Genomic DNA, 16,987 nt, shown 5'->3' with positions numbered 1-16,987 from the left:
TGTGATCTGATGGACTTTTGTGAACGATTTAACCTTTGTTTCTTTTTTGTTGTTGTTGTTATAGCACAACTTATATATTTCAAATGGACAAAAAATTAGTATCGTTTACAGTATCTTAAGATAAATTGCCTTTGAATGGGAGCTTCCTTTCCAGTACTTTGAGGTCTACAAGACGTATCTAGAAAATGTGCTACTGTGGAAAATGACTGCTTAAATCGAATGGGGGGGAGGGAAAAGGGCCTGTGGTTTCTCTTTTTTTTTTTAATTTTAAAAAAATTTTTCAATTTTTTAAAATTTTAAAATATTTTTTAATTTATTTTTTGACAGAGAGAGAGACAGCAAGAGAGGGAACACAAGCAGGGGGAGTGGGAGAGGGAGAAGCAGGCTTCCCGCCGAGCAGGGAGCCCGATGCGGGGCTCGATCCCAGGACCCTGGGATCATGACCTGAGCCGAAGGCAGACGCTTAACCACTGAGCCACCCAGGTGCCCCTGTGGTTTCTCTTTTTGATTAATTGCTGTAACACTGTCCTTCGGGCGGCTGAGGGAGTTTCATGTTTTCTTTAGACATCATTAGGCGCTGGAGCTCTTGCAGGACAACTTTGATGCTTTATGAATTCTGCCATTTTGCTAGCACTGATATGGCTCTTGGGTCCACCGCTCCATTAGAACTATTAACTCCATTCATATTAATTTTTGTTACAAATCTTACAAAGGGGGGGTGCTTCTGGGTATTTAGATCCACATTCTATTTTAAGGCTGTATATTCGGTTTTCATAAATTGTCCAAGCCCCTGGTGGCTGCCATCTTGCGTCGCTGTCACTCGAAGGCCAGCCCCTTCTTCCCGATTTAACCTTTCTGAGCCCTGTATTCCTCACTTGCAAAACAGGAATGATTGGACTTGGCTTTGTAGGTGTGTGGTCAGGACCAGAGAAAAGTTTTGTGAAGAATCTCCTCAGTGTCCAGTACTGTGGGTGGTGAAGGAATGTTAGCTTTTTTTTTTTTTCTTTTTTTCCTAGTGATGTGAACTCGGAGACTAATTAGCTGGGTGATCTGGGCAAAGTACTGTTTTTCTGTAGGTTTTGGCTTTCAAATCCCTTGGAAAGTGGGGCTAATTGTAGCCAGTTTGCTGACCTCTTGAATTGTGGTACAGGTTAGTCCGATTACATCACTTTCTTTATTTTTTTAATTTTAATTTAATTTTTTTTAAAGATTTTATTTATTTATTTGACAGAGAGAGACACAGCGAGAGAGGGAACACAAGCAGGGAGAGTGGGAGAGGGAGAAGCAGGCTTCCCGCAGAGCAGGGAGCCCAATGCGGGGCTTGATCCCAGCACCCTGGGATCATGACCTGAGCTGAAGGCAGACACTTAATGACTGAGCCACCCAGGCGCCCCATGTCACTTTCTTTAATGGCTTCATGTTACTCCTAATATAAAATCTATCCTCCATGGCATGATTGACAGATCTTATATGATCTGACCCTGCCCACATCTCTAGTCTCAACACCCCACAACTACCCATATCCTACACACCAGCAACACTAAATGCTGAACTGAACACAGTTCCCTGAACATATCATGCATTTCCTTATCTCTAGGTGGGAAACATGCAGTTCATTGTCCACCCCACGTCCCCTAATTCTGTTATCTGGCAAACTTCTCCTTCTCTAGACCTCAGCACAGTGTCATTTCCTCACCACCATCACCTTCACTAGACTGAGTTGAGTGTTCCTGACTCTACAGGCTTTTCCTGTGCCCTTGTCATGGGTGGTATTGAAAATACCTGTTTATACATTTGTCTGGTAGCTGGGCTCCAGACTCAATACCTCATACATAATAGGTGCTCAACCAAATGGCTGAATAAGTAAAGGAGAAGCCAGCAAGAAAATGGATGTGGGATTATATAAATCTAAGGGTTTGCCATTAACCATATTAAGGTGTGCCCTGAAAGAGGGGAAATTAAGTCTCAATGCTTAAGGGCTTAGCAATGTCTACTTAGGATGCAAACTGTGACCAGGCAGCTGTAGGCATAAAGAAGACTTGTGAGTTTCTTCTTCACCTGGAAGCTTTCCTCTACACCCACCTGAAGTGAAGGAGGGCAGCTAAGGAGGTGAGGAGGCAGAGTGGAGTCATTCCTGTTGTTTGAACGTCTGCCCTATGCCAGGCAGGAACAACCTTGTACCACTCCAGGGGTCATACTCATTGGCAACTATCATTTCCTGTGAATGGTGTCCTACCTGTGTTATTCAGGGGCCAGACTTTGCCTTATTTGGTCTCATTTAATTCTTTTTCTTTAAAGATTTATTTATTAGAGAGAGAGAGAGTGGAGGGAAGGGCAGAGGGAGAGAGAATCTTAAGCAGACTCCCCACTGAGCATGGAGCCGGCTGCAGGGCTCGATCCCACAACCCTGAGATCATGACCCAAGCCGACGTTGAGAGTCAGACGCTTAACAGACTGAGCCACCCAGGTGCCCTCGCTCTCATTTAATTCTTCAAATAACTCTATGGGTTACACGATAATCTCCTCATTATACAGACAGGGAAAAGAAGCTCAGAGAAGCTATGCCTCTGGCTCCTCATGTGGCTTATAAGCATGGGGAGGGGGCGGCGTTTGGATCCATGGCTACAGAAATACCGCCAAAAGTGCAAGCGGGGCATTCCAAAACCTTCCAGACGTAAAGGGAGGCAGGGTCAGGCCTGGGGGTGGGGGAGGGGGTAGTGGGAGACAGAAGAAAAATCCACTGGAATCCCTTACTCCAAGGATGCCTGGCAGAGGGGCACCCTAGCCCCCACTCTGAGCCAAATGCCAGGGTGTCACATCCATATGAAGGAAGGGGTGTCTCTCTGGACCTCATACAAAGGTACGGCGTGGGCTGGCAGAGGCCCCCCCTTTCCCCTAATTCAGCACCCAAGGACAGCAAAGCCCGGTGAAGATGAACAGGGCCACCCAGGATAGGGGAGGAAACATGCTACAGTGATCAATACCCACGTACTGTAGCTTCACCAGATTTAAGGTTTTGCTCTGACAGCCAGGGAGCACCTTCTCGTGGCCCTAGACCTCTTGCTGAGGATGGTAAAGTCACAGGATGGCTGTTTGCGTTCAGGGCCCTAAGACACATGGACCTGGTTCAAATCTGCCAGCCCCTAGTGGGTGACCCTGGGCAAACATTTTTGCCTCTCTGGGCCTCAGTTTGCCCATCAGGTAAGTCTATTCATATCTACCTGCCGGGCTGTCGTGAGGATTACACACAGTCATGTGGGTGATGCTTGGCTCAGGGTAAGTGCTCAAGAACCCCTGAGGAGCTACTCCTGGGGTTTCCCCATTGTGGGCAGTCTCCTGTGGGAGGCCGAGAGGAGTTCAGTGCACCTCGGCCTCTCAATTCTTTCCTTCCATCCCCTGCAGTTCCTGAAGAAGCACAAGGACCCTGGGGCAGTACTGTTGCTGCCTTTCATTGTGTCCTGCATCAACCTGGCAGTGCCACGCCTCTACTCCCTGTTCAGGCTTGTGGAGCGGTACGAGATGCCACGGCACGAGGTCTATACCCTTCTGATCCGGTAGGTGTGTCCGCCGCCTCCAACACCAGCCTCCATTTCCATGGAGGGCAATGAGGTGGGAGCTAGAAAGGGTTAGGCTCAAGTACCAAAGTGCTGTTTTCCAGAAAGAGTTCCAAGAATAGTGTGTTCGTGTGGTGGGGGTTCATTGCCAGAAAATCCAAAAGGCGCTCAGAAAATACGGAGTAGTCCATCTGCCTTTTGCTCAAAGTAAGGGCTTATCTTTCCCGATTGCGATCAGCCTGAGGTTTAACATAGGTCTCAGTTATGAGATGTACAGATGTGTATGTTGTGGACTGCAGAAAGGCTCCTGGCTGAGGAGCTGCGTGGGGACTGAAATTTATCCAGTGTTCCCATTAGTCAAGCTGTAAGCCCGGATAGCCACTGCCTCAGCTGGGAGGAAGAGAGGCATTTATGTAATTCAGACACCCATATGGAGGTAGAGAGGGTACTTTTGGCAATTCATTGGCTGGGACACACATCACTTTTTGCGCTAGAGGTGAACCCAGGGTTCTGATAAACAAAGTATAAAATTACCCAAATTTTGTCCTTATTCCTTCTTCTGGTTAGTTCCCTGACCAGTTCCTGGTTATGGTGGTGTTTATAATAATAGGTCTGTCCAATGCAAATTGAGTTTCTTTACTGATCAATTCGAGAGCCTTTGCCTTCCATGCCTCTGAGATCTGAGTCCTGACCAGCTCTCCAACAGCATTTGGAGAATTTGGATGGAGAGCTGGTAGACCTGTGTGTTTAGTGGGCCATTTTGAACCAATCACTTTGCTATTTGTGTTTTTCCTGATCACATAAAGAGGTTAATGGACTTTTCGTAGACATCAGCCACTTGTACTGCTTCACAAAATATTCAAAATGTTCAAAATCTTCTCTGCATGAAGAGGAAATGGGAAAGGTTCGAAATAGGCAATTCTTTTTGATATAAGATGAGCTTTTCTCAGCTTAGATGAGTATGTTTTCTCAAGTTTAACATGGAGCTACCCTGCAGTAAAGGTACACTAACTCATTAATCCAGGAGATATTGAGGGTCTACTGCGAGCTAGGTATGAGCAAGAGATTAGGGACCTGGCATTGAAAAAGATCCAGTTTCCTTCCTTCATGAAACTCACTGTCTAACACAATGATTCTCAACCTTCAGCATATACCAGAATTACCTGAAGGGATTGCTTGGCCCTGTCCCCAGAGTTTCTGATTCAGTAGCTCTTGGGTGGGGCCTGAAAATTTGCCTTTCTAGCAAGTTTACAGATGAGGCCGATGCTACTGGGTTGGAGGACACACTTTGAGAACCACTGGTCTAGAGGCACACAATTGTTGCCACACCAATGCTGAAGCCCTATTAAAACCGGCACGTGTTGATTTAAGGCAAAATGACTGGGTTTAAGAGCTCAGGGGGTTAGAGCAGATGGTTCTCTGTTTCAATCTTTGTCATGCCCCTCGGAAGCTGTGTGACCTTGGACAAATTGTTTCACCTCTGAGCTTCAGTTTCTTCGTCAGTAAGATAGACATAAAATACTATCTATGTGATGATAGAGTTGTAAGTATTAAGAGTTATAAAGTTGTAAACATTAACTTGTAAAGACTAAGGTGATTCAGTAAAGTTCTTAACACAGTGTACTGTCCATGGTCAGCACCCAGTGAATAGTATGTATGTTTACTGTTATTATAGTCAATGAGAAGTGAAATCAGATAGTTTGGAGATGCACCGAAAGAGGGTATATCAGTTGATATAAATTAGGTTATGCTGCAGTAACAAACATCCCCTCTCTTCTCAGTGGCAGTGGCTTAGAACACAAAGATTTATTTCTTGCTCATACTGTATGACCCTTGTGGATGGCAGGGGGTTTTGGTCATGTCATTCATGCCGGGATCCAGGCTGAGAGCAGCAACCATCTCAAATATTGCTGATGGCCATTTCAGAGGGAAGACAGTGAGTTCCAGAGAGTGTCATTGGCATTTAAATCCTGCAGCCTAGAAGTGGCACAAAGTGACACACATCACTTCTGCTCACAACTCATTTGCCAGAACTAGCCCTATGGCCCCACTCAAACCAGAGGGGAGCAGAAATTTCGGTCCTACCACATGAACAAAAGGACATATTGGCAAACAGTACTAATGACTGTCATGGAAGGTAATGATAGTTGTTTTCTCTTCTGTTATCTAGAAATATCTTTCTGAAAATATCAATCATTGGAATTCTTTGTTACTATTGGCTCAACATTGTGGCCCAGGCTGGTGAAGAGGTGAGATATCTATGCTGTTCTGCCTTGAGTTTGGTTTCTTAACTTTTGACCATCAGGGAAGAAGTGAGTTTCTCTGGTTTCTCAGAGTTTCTACTCATGATCTTAGAGTAGATATCATATTATCCTTCCATTCATCTATCTATCCATTTATCCATCCATCCCTCCATCCATCCATCCATCCATCCACCCTTGGGCTGTGCACTCAAAACCTCCTTCTCCTTGTTCAGCCAAATCTAAAAGCTCTCAGTCCATCAGCTCATAGCACTGACTTCCTGCACAGGTAATTGGCTATCAGTTTCATGAACTGACTAATTCAGCCTTCCAGTTTGTGCTAGCCTGCTAAACTCCTAGGCCACTTTCTTTTTTCTTTTTTAAGATTTTATTTATTTATTTGACAGAGAGAGAGAGAGAGAGGGAGCACAAGCAGAGGGGAGCGGCAGGCAGAGGGAGAGGCAGACTCCCCGCTGAGCAGGGAGCTGGATGTGGGGCTCGATCCCAGGACTCTGGGATCATGACCTGAGCCAAAGGCAGACACCTAACGACTGAGCCCCCCAGGCGCCCCCCTAGGGCACTTTCTTAGTCAGGCAGATATTAATGAATTTTCATGAGGTTAATAAAACAAGTGAAGGCATTATTGCCATCGATGCGTTCTGCTCTCCCTGGCTGAGAAATGGGATCCAGAGGGCATAGGACAGGGATGAAAAGTTTTAAGAGGAGAGATAATGAGAAGGGAAAGTTTGGGGCACATGTGGGGGGCAAGACTTACCGGGGGAAGAAGGGGCACAGAAAGGGAATAAACACCCTTGAAAACAAACTCAACAAGTTAATGGTGCATCTCTGCCTAGAGTGGGTCTGCTTTTCTGTGCACACAAGGACTTGGTCAGACCGAGCCACCAGCCATGTCCTGATGAGTGCAGGATGCCAGGAACAGATGGAAATTGAGCAAGAAGCAAAGCCGCTTCACATCTCCTGACTCTTGTTTGCCTTTCAGTGTTGGGAAACCCTCATTGGCCAGGAAATCTACCGACTCCATCTGATGGATTTTGTGTTCTCTTTAGCTGATTCCTTCCTGGGCGAGTTCCTGAGGAGGTAAATATTTGTCAGCCTTGAGTAATTAATACCTGATGTTGGAACCAGAGCCATAGTCTTGGCTGAGCAGGAAGTATGGGTATCCTTTATACTCATATACTTAGTACATAAGTATCCCTTATATACTTTAGTGTGCACTGTTAGAAGTCTGCCTTTCATTCTTTGGGATACTGATTCTTTCTGAATTAACTGATATTTCACTTTTATCTGACAGTCCTGTTGTCCAAGTTCATTTGGTTCAGCTAGCCCTTTACAACCTTCTCTTGAAAAAAAAAAAAGGGCTAGAAATAAAACATAGAAACTGAAAGTCATTTGAGAACTTCCCACCATAGATAATTTTTTTTTTTTAAGATTTTTTATTTATTTATTTGACAGAGAGACACAGTGAGAGAGGGAACACAAGCAGGGGGAGCGGGAGAGGGAGATGCAGGCTTCCCACGGAGCAGGGAGCCCGATGCGGGGCTCCATCTCAGGACCCTGGGATCATGACCTGAGCCGAAGGCAGACGCTTAACGACTGAGCCACCCAGGCGCCCCTCCACCATAGATAATTTTATCCTTCCAGATTTTTCTGTGCACATACTGCTTTGTGTATGTGTGTGTGTATTATATAATTTCAAAGACAAAAATGGGGTCACAATGAAAATCATTGTGGTGTGTGCTCTTATTAATCTTAAAACTCTGCTGTGGTATCTTTCCCTAACAGTACATCTAGATTTATGTCATGATTCATTTAATTGAATTTGATTATTATGCTGATTGTTATTTCAGATGCCAGGTATACAGAATTGAGGCAGTGTAATCATTGACCCATATATAGTCCTCTTTTATTGATTTATTCATTTATTTGTTAATAATATGCCGAGCATCTCGTTCCTTATAGACACACGTTTCTTCGAGCTGCCCCCATGATAAGATGGCATAACATAAAGATTCTTTCCTCGGTGGGTAGGTTGCATGCCCAATCTCCTCACTCAGTCTGCCCAAACTCACTTTCATTACAGCCTCTGTTCAGGGTCTGGATGTAAAGGTGGGGAGGTTTTTTTGTTTTTGTTTTTTTCATGGCAATTTTTTTTTTAATTGGCATCCTCTCTGTATGAAGAATTCAAAGTGGTCTCAAGTTTCCTCAGAATAAATGGAGACCTTGGCTTCCTCTTGTGGATTTAGAAAACAGGCAAGCACTATTAATCCAATAGCAGTAACCAGAAATGGAAAAATGTTCAGTTTATTTGGGTTCGGAGGTTCTGAATTTATCTGGTCCCTGAGAAAAAGGTTGAATAAGCAAAGAGTGGTATAAATGAGATAATAGGATAATTTTAATAGTGATCTCATTTAAAGAATATCTATTGTTAGCTTATAATTAACTATTTAAATAACAGGAGGGATAACTTAAATAAGGTTCTCTAGAATTTTTCTTTTTTTTAGAAAGAGGGGCAGAGGGAGAGGGAGAGAGAGAATCTTAAGCAGGATCCATGCCCAGCATGGAGCCTGATGCGGGGCTCAATCTCACAACCCTGCGCCAAAATCGGGAGTCAGATGCTTAACCTGAGCCACCCAGGCACCCCTCTAGAATTTTTTTAAACCACTTCAGCAGTACCTCTATTCAAATGCATTGTATTAATTCCATTTTCCCTCAATTCCTTCAATTATTTCTTTGAAAATATGCTTGTACTTGGAACCTTTCAAACATTTGCAAGGGAACTTAGGACTTTATTCCAAACTTGTGAGGCTCTACTTTGTTGATTGTGGGGAATCTTTTGAAGGAGAGAGTTGATGATTTGGGTACTAAACTCAGTGATGTTTTCACAGACTCATTGGAATGCAGTTTATCACAAGCCTTGGCTTACAAGAGTTTGACATTGCCAGGAACGTCCTGGAACTGATCTATGCACAAACTCTGGTGTGGTAAGTTTTGAAAATCTTCAGACTGACTCAGAAATATTTTGTAAGTGGGGATATTGTGGGTATTGTCACCTTTATGAGCACTTTAAAAAAAACTGTGGTAGGAAAATGCGTCATATAATATCTGAACCTTTTCTAAATGTACAGTTGAGTCGTGTCTATTCACATAGCTGTGCAACAGATCTCCAGAACTCTTTTCATCTTGCAAAGCTGAAACTCCCTACCCATTAAGCAAGAACTCCCCAGTTCCCCCTTCCCCAGCCCCTGGCAACCAGCACTCTCTTTTCTGTCTCTATGAGTTTGACTACTCTAGATACATTATGTCAGCGGAATCATACGGAATTTATCTTTTTGTGCCTGGCTTATTTCACTTAGCATAATGTTCTTCGGGTTCTACATATTGTAGCATACATCAGTACTTTCTTCCTTTGTAAGAGTGAATAATATCCCATTGCATGGATATACCACATTTTGTTTATCCATTCATCCATGGAGGGACCTTTGGGTTGCTTCTACCTCTTGGTTACTGTGAATAATGCTGCTATGATTATGGGTATGCAAATGTCTCTTTGAGACCCTGCTTTCAATTCAATCTTATGGCACATATGAACACTCTTAGATTGTTTAATTAAATGATGTTCATAAATCAGCTGATATGATAATAACAATATATTTCCATTTATCGAGTGCTTACTTTGGCCGGGTTTTTGAACCCTAGACACCAAGTGCTCATACTACGGATCACTTGCTGAAGGTTCCAAAGGGAAATGTTAGCCATGAGGGGGGGAAAAGTTCCAATCAGAGGTGGCCATTATTACTTCTGGGCCTTTACGGTTTGTGTTAATAAACTGTAAATAAGCACAACTGAAAACCCATGTATCCTTTCCTTTCTCCACGGCAATTATAGATTTAACCTCTGTGCTTTTTAGGAGAAGATTGCCTTTGCTCATGAGCTTTAAAAGAAGATAAGGGAAAGGTGCCTGGGTGGCTCAGTCGGTGGAGCATCCAGCTTTTGGTTTCAGCCCAGGTCATGATCTCGGGGTCGTGAGATCGAGCCCTTGTCGGCTCCGTGCTGGTGTGGAGCCTGCTTGGCATTCTGTCTCTGCCCCTCCCTTGCTCACTCTCTCTTTCTTTCTCTCTCTATAACAAAAAAGAAGACAACAGAAAGGGAGTGTATGTTAGGGACGATGGTAGAGATGAGGTGATGTAAGTGTCTTTTGCACACCAGCTTGTCTATTTTTTGGCATGTCTACATATCACCTGTACTGGTTTTATTTTATTTTATTTATTCTTTAAAGATTTTATTTATTCATTTGACAGAGAGAGACACAGCGAGAGAGGGAACACAAGCAGGGGGAGTGGGAGAGGGAGAAGCAGGCTTCCCGCTGAGCAGGGAGCCCGACATGGGACTCGATCCCAGGACCCTGGGACCACGACCTGAGCCAAAGGCAGACGTTTAACCGACTGAGCGACCCAGATGCCCCTAAATACATTGTTAAAGGAGTCTTTATTTTACAACCATAAATGGAAAACCTGTGTCATTTGAGAGAAACTTCAAGTAACTTGAAAAGTAAATCAAACCAGGGCACCTGTCTGGCTCAGTTGGTAGAGCATCCGACTCTTGATCTCAGTGTCGTGGGTTCGAGCCCCATCTCTGGCATAGAGATCACTTAAAGAAAAATGTCAGTCACTTTAAAAAATAAAATAAAACCAAGCCTATCACAAACAGTCAAATTCTAGCTGGGTGCTCCTGTCTGCCAAGGTTCTCAGTTTAAAGCTTGTCCCCACCCTTTCTTTTAGGAAAAAAAGGGAGGTTGGCAAGTGTTAGGCCCACCAAAGTGAGATTTTCTTCTCTTGGAAATCTCTACTCAGGAGTGTTAGGGAGAATTGAGGGGAATGTCCTTCTCATGTGTAACCCAGTGCAGTTTAATGAGTGTCCCTGCAGGACCTCAGACCTTCTTTACTGCCATGGAGGGAGGAGAGGGACATGTCCCACATTCGGGACACCTAGGTTAGGGCTTGCTGAAGGCCATTTGGTGGTATGTGGGTGGTACTTTCTGCAAAATCTCTTTTCCAAAGCTGGGAAGAGAGCAGCTGAGGATCCTGGGTACGGTGGGGATTTCCCTGGTTTGCAGGGGGACAGAGCACTCTCCCTCTGTATTTGTTTGTTAGGGTTGCCATAACAGAGTACCACAGACGGGGTGGCTTAACAACATTTCCTCACGATTCTGGACGCCAGAAGTCCAAGATCAAGGTGTTCGAGGGTTGGTTTCTTCGGAGACCTCTGTGCTTGGCCTGTAGATGGCACCTTCTCCCAGTGTCCTCACATGGTTCCTCTGTGCGTATCTGTGTCCTAATCTCTTCTTTGAAGGACACTAGTCAGATTGCATTAGGGCCCACCCTAGTGATCTCGCTGTACCTTAATTAACTCTTTAAAGGCCCTATCTCCAAATATAATCACATTCCGAGGTATTAGGGGTTAGGACTCCAGCGTATGCATTTTGGAGAAACACGGTTCACCCCGTAACACCCTCTTTCCCTTCCCTGCACACCCTGTATCTGCCCCCGCTCCCCACTCTGCGTGTCTCCCCCTGACCTCTGACACTCTTTCTCCCTCATAGGATTGGAACCTTCTTCTGCCCTCTGCTGCCCTTTATCCAAATGATTACTCTTTTCATCATGTTTTACGTCAAAAATGTGAGTCAGTCTGAAGTTGGAATCGATTAGCCTCTCTCAGTCCCATGTGACCCCGTGGTGGTTGGAATTGCGTTGGGGGTGGCGGGGGGTGGTGCCGGGAAGGGGGTCAGGAAGCCGGTGCCTGGCTGGGGTCCCTGCTTCTCTGACCACAGATGGGAGGTGGCCATTTCTCTCTCTTCAGATCAGCCTGATGATGAATTTCCAGCCTCCCAGCAAAGCCTGGCGAGCCTCACAGATGATGACATTCTTCATCTTCTTGCTCTTTTTCCCATCCTTCACCGGGGTCTTGTGCACCCTAGCCATCACCATTTGGAGGTAGGAGATAGTGGCCTTGTGGTGAGGTCTTAGAGATGGGGTGGGTGAGTGTTTTAACATGTCGGCTTTATTATTATTAAGGTATGGTGAGGCCAGCAGATCAGAAGGCGAATGCTGTTGAAAGATGATTTGTTGTTCTCAGACCCCAGTAGAAGTGGTGGTGGCGGGTGGGAATACCACGCCACGGAGGGCCACATGAGGAAGCCCCAGGGTTGGTCAGGACGCAGAGGGAGTGAGGAGAAAATGTGAGCAAGAGCCTTTATTGTGGTTTCGGTGGGAAGGAAAGAGCAAGGCGGGGTACGCAGGTTTAGGATTGGCTAATTGGAACAATTTCAGTGGGTTTTGAGGTAAAGGGGCTGACTGGAGTTGTCTGGTACCTGGCTCTGGGGTGATCAGGGCAGGGGGATAGTGACCCTGAGTGTGAGAGCCTGATAGAGTAGGTGGAGGGTGGGATATGGGCTCTGGATCAAGGGCTATCTCTCCAGGGTCAATAAGACCCCAGATGTCAAAACATCAGAGTGAGAAGACAACGCTTAGTACATTGTTTAACCCAAGTTCCCTTGGAAATCAGCAGACAAAACAACCAAGGGAGGGAGTAGCTCTTGGTTCGGTCACCACCCATCAGGTGACTTGGCACAGCTTCCTCACTTCCTGGAAGGACTGCAACTTCCCAGAATGGGGACAGAACTTGAGCGAGTGAAATGAACGGAAATGCCCTGCTTGAGCTGGTTCCCTCCTAGCTCTCCAACCTCAGCCCACTTTGGCTCCACCTTCCTTCATCCTAATGGCTCTTGCTTCACGCCTGGGACCCTGTGAGCCTCTCCTGACACAGGGTGGAGTCCTCTGAAGTGTTCTCCCGACTCCCTTTGCTTGGTGGCCTTCTGCCCGCCCTCTGGTTCTTGGCTCAGAAGGGACCCTGCTTATCTATGTCGGTTCCACCTCTTGTCTCTTCATTCCATCGCTCATGGTCAGAAATGCCTTCATTTGAATCTTTGTTTAATCATTACTCATTAGTTGTTCATCTTTCTTTTTTTTCATAGTTTATTTTTTTATTTTTTAAAAGATTTATTTATTTATTTGAGAGAGAAAGAGAGAGCACGCGAGCAGGGGGAGGGGCAGAGGGATAGGGAGAAACAGACTCCCCTCTGAGCAGGGAGCTTGATGCGGGACTCGATCCCAGGACCCTGGGATCATGACCTGAGCTGAAGGCAGACTACTTAACCGACTGAGCCACCCAGGTGTCCCTAGTTGTCCATCTTTCTTACTAAAATGTAAACCCGAGAGGGCAGAGTCCATGTCTGTCTTGTTTACTATGGAATCCCCAAGGCTTAGTACCTAGCACAGCACCTCGTACAGGTGCAGTAAACTTTTATAGAATGAATGAGTGAATGAATGAATGAATGAACGAACGACGGAGTTGACTTTTAGGATGTAAGCAGAACTGGAACCATCAGGAACTCAAGTGGCTTCAGGGGAGGCTCCTCTGTTTTACGATGTCTTTGTATCTCTCTTTTCTCTCTCTTCCTAACCAGTTCCTAGTTTCCCTCTAGTTTCTGCTAGTTTATAACAACTGACTACACGTGGCCACCATTGCCACAACTTCAGCTTCCACAGATCACAGGGTCCCCTCTTCCTATTTCTTAGTTCAAATTCCTCAGAAGAAGAATCTGATCACCCAGTTCATTTCTTCAAGCCAGGATATCACAGAGTTCAACGTCTGCTCTTTGGATTGGCGACCAGTAGATCCAGTGAGAAGCTGTCTGGGAGCAGGTCCTCAGAGTGTAGGTCACGAGTATAAAACATCCCAGCTGAGGCTGTGAGGGAGGGGGTTTCCTCTGGAAGGAGGGTAGATGTACAGCAGGCAAGAATTGCTGGTTCTAGGTCCAGAGCCCAGAAAGGACAATTTGATTCTAGAAAAAGCTATACCTGAGTCTTGTGCTAGAGAGGTTTTTCTGTCCCTTGTTTTTTTTTTTTTTTTTTAAAGATTTTTATTTATTTATTTATTTGAAAGAGAGAGAGCACATGGGAGGGGGGAGGGTCAGAGGGAGAAGCTGACTGCCTGCTGAGCAGGGAGCCTGATGCGGGACTCGATCCCGGGACTCCAGGATCATGACCTGAGCCGAAGGCAGTCCCTTAACCAACTGAGCCACCCAGGCGCCCCTCTGTCCCTTGTTTTACCAGATTGAAACCTTCAGCTGACTGTGGCCCCTTCCGAGGTCTGCCCTTCTTCATTTACTCCATCTACGGCTGGATCGACACCTTGAGTAAAAGGCCCAGCTACCTGTGGGTTGTTTGGATCTACCGGAACCTCATCGGAAGTGTGCATTTCTTTTTCATCCTCACCCTCATTGTGTTGTAAGTGGAGCACCTCAGGAACCTGGAGGGGGAAACATACCATTAACTCTGCTGGTGGAGAGTCTGGGGGAGGTTTGCCAGGAAGGCAAAGGGCTACAGTGTTAGCTCAGTGTTCTGGATGCTCCTGACTTTGCCCTTGAGTTTTTTAAAAAGTTACTTACTATCTACTTGTCCTAGGTTTTTTGTTTTTGTTTTCTGTGGGTTTTTTTTTTTTTTTTTTGGCCTGTTTTATGAAGAAAGCAATACCTTCTGTGCCCCCTCTTAAGAAATAACATGAAAACAAAATGAAAATTTTGATTTGAGACTGCTTAGGAAAATTTTATGTGTGATTCTTTCTGAGATTGTGATTACGTTCAAATGGGTTGGGCAGTGTTGGTACATAGGATAGCGTTCTTCCATTTCCAAATAAAAACGATCAATTTCTGACTTCTTTTTTTTTTTAAAGATTTTATTTATTTATTTGACAGAGAGAGACATAGCGAGAGAGGGAACACAAGCAGGGGGAGTGGGAGAGAGAGAAGCAGGCTTCCTGCCGAGCAGGGACCCTGGGATCATGACCTGAGCCGAAGGCAGACGCTTAATGACTGAGCCGGTTTCTGACTTCTTATGAAAAAACAGATCTGGCAAGACCGGGTTCATCTTCCTGCATGAACAATTGGTTGGCTAATAGCTGTCCCTCTTTAGAAGCCTAGCCCTGATAGCACTGGAAATTGCAACTCCACAGAGAGAGAGACACAACTCAAAAGCACAGACTAGTGGAACCAGTGGATGTTGCTTATAGAGCAGCCTTTCAGGTTTGCAGGTGGAAGTGATGAGACAGAGATGGACTGACTTGCAGAGATAGGCTCCAGGCCGCACAGCCTGTGAGTGACACAGGGGCTAGAACCTGGGTGTCCTCGCTCCCGGTCATGCCCTCCCTTCCCTACACTAGGTTGCCACTAGCCTCTTTAAAATGCTGAGCTTTCCTAGGGCCTTGTTGCATCACACTTCTGATTCACTGGGGAGCTTGTTAGAGATCCAGAATCTTGGGCCCTACCCCAGACCTACAGAACCCCAGAATCTGCATTTTGACAAACTCCCAGGAAATTTGTATCACGTTGAAGTTTGAATAGCACTGGGCAGACTTACAAACTCTGGCAGCACATGAGAATCATGTGTAATTTGTGAAAATACTATTTTCTGGCCCGCTGCCAGACAACTGATTATGAGAATAATTGATCTGAGAAGAGGTCATGGAATGAGTCTTTTTTCCATCTCTCGTGATTCCATGTGCAGCCGGGTTGAGAACCGTTGCTCTTTTTTTTTAATTATTATTTTTATTTACTTGAGAAAGAGCACAAGCGGGGTGGGGGGTCAGAGGGAGAAGGGAAACCCGACTCTCCACTGAGCAGGGAGCCCAATGTGGGACTCGATCCCAGTACCCTGAGATCATGACCCAAGCCGAAGCCAGACGCTTAACGATTGAGCCACCCAGGTGCCCCTAGAACCATTGCTGTGGTGTATTTAACCTGTAACTCATCCAGACACAAATTTTCGGGAACACTGTGGGGCCAAAATCCACTTGCAAGCAAATATCTCAGTTTCTTTGCACTCTTTTGGAATTTGGGGCCTGCAAGACATTGGCAAAAGTGTCTGTCATTCTTTCTTTTCTTCTCTTCTAGAATCATCACCTACCTTTACTGGCAGATCACAGAGGGAAGGAAGATTATGATCAGACTGCTCCATGAACAGATTATTAATGTAAGTTCCATTAGTCCCTCTGTTATCCTCCTCCCACCATTTTTTAAAAACATTTTATAATGGGAACTTCCAGACATATTCCAAAATAGAATAGTATGATGAACACACACCTGCCCACCACGCAGTGCCGACTACCATCAGCATGTGGGTACTCTCTTTTTTTTTAAGATTATTTGTTTATTTATTTGAGAGAGACAGAGTGAGCATGAGTGGGGGTGGGGCAGAGGGAGAGAGAGAAGCAGACTCCCCATTGAGCCCGGAGCGCAACCTGGGGCTCGATCCCAGGACCCTGAGATCATGACCTGAACTGAAGGCAGATGCTTAACTGACTGAGTCACCCAGACGTGCCTGCATCCTCTTATTTTATCTATACTAACTATTCACTGCAAATCTCTGGATTATTTTAAAGCAAATCCTAGACATATCATTTTATCTGTAAAAACTTCTATGCACCTAAGAGATATAAACTTTTAAAAAACATAACCACAATACCATCATTGCACCTAAAAGAAATAATTCCTTACTATTAGCTCATATGCAATCAATGGTCATATTTCCCCGATTGTCCCATGAGGTGTCTTTTTATAGTAGGGTTGTTCAAATCAGGGTCTGAGAAAGTGCCGCAGGTTGCATTTGGTTGATATGTTTCTTGTTTCTTTTCATCTATAATCGTTCACCCCTCCTCTCTTCTCTTGCCATTTATTGTTGAAGAAACCGGGTCATTTGTCTTGTAGTTCTTACTGGATATATCTGATTTGTGGCCTTGCCGTGGTGTTTACCATGTTTATTTTTTCTTTTTATTTCCTGTACCCTGGTGATGAGATTTAAAAACCTGATTAAATCCAGATTCAGCGTTTTAGCAAGAATACTTCAGAGATGATGCTATGCACTTCTTACAGCATCACCTTGAGACAGAAAATGTCCAGTTGTCTATTTTTGTGTGATGTTAAAAGTAATCAGTGGGTCCGTGCTTTGTTGGCCTGACCCACCCTTCATAAGGCTCCCCATCCGCCTTTCACCTGGTGGATTTTGTAGCCTTTGATGAATATTGCCTAGAAGACCTACTGATTTCGTTAGAGATGACAAA

The 16,987-nt window shown here is 45.0% G+C and overlaps 2 protein-coding genes and 1 pseudogene across 2 annotated transcripts in view; 1 reads left to right on the top strand and 2 right to left on the bottom strand.

The window, feature by feature from the left end:
* TMC5 (transmembrane channel like 5) overlaps positions 1–16,987 on the top strand; it is a 70,945-nt gene that overhangs the window by 47,847 nt on the left and 6,111 nt on the right. The window contains exons 11-18 of the mRNA XM_078074764.1: positions 3,403–3,554; positions 5,725–5,803; positions 6,795–6,892; positions 8,701–8,796; positions 11,415–11,490; positions 11,672–11,805; positions 13,987–14,160; positions 15,822–15,900. Of these exons, the coding sequence (XP_077930890.1) occupies positions 3,403–3,554; positions 5,725–5,803; positions 6,795–6,892; positions 8,701–8,796; positions 11,415–11,490; positions 11,672–11,805; positions 13,987–14,160; positions 15,822–15,900 (888 nt within the window). The remainder of the gene's footprint in view (positions 1–3,402; positions 3,555–5,724; positions 5,804–6,794; positions 6,893–8,700; positions 8,797–11,414; positions 11,491–11,671; positions 11,806–13,986; positions 14,161–15,821; positions 15,901–16,987) is intronic.
* On the bottom strand, positions 491–1,794 carry LOC118525339 (ubiquitin-conjugating enzyme E2 variant 1 pseudogene; annotated as a pseudogene).
* The window catches only part of GDE1 (glycerophosphodiester phosphodiesterase 1), a 35,437-nt gene continuing 34,497 nt past the window's right edge, over positions 16,048–16,987 (bottom strand). The window contains exon 6 of the mRNA XM_078074763.1: positions 16,048–16,711. Within this exon, the coding sequence (XP_077930889.1) occupies positions 16,600–16,711 (112 nt within the window). The 3' untranslated portion in view covers positions 16,048–16,599. The remainder of the gene's footprint in view (positions 16,712–16,987) is intronic.

Source organism: Halichoerus grypus, chromosome 6, assembly GCF_964656455.1.
Source record: "Halichoerus grypus chromosome 6, mHalGry1.hap1.1, whole genome shotgun sequence".
Classification (NCBI taxonomy): Eukaryota; Metazoa; Chordata; class Mammalia; order Carnivora; family Phocidae; genus Halichoerus; species Halichoerus grypus.
This window is presented reverse-complemented; position numbering and strand designations above follow the sequence as displayed.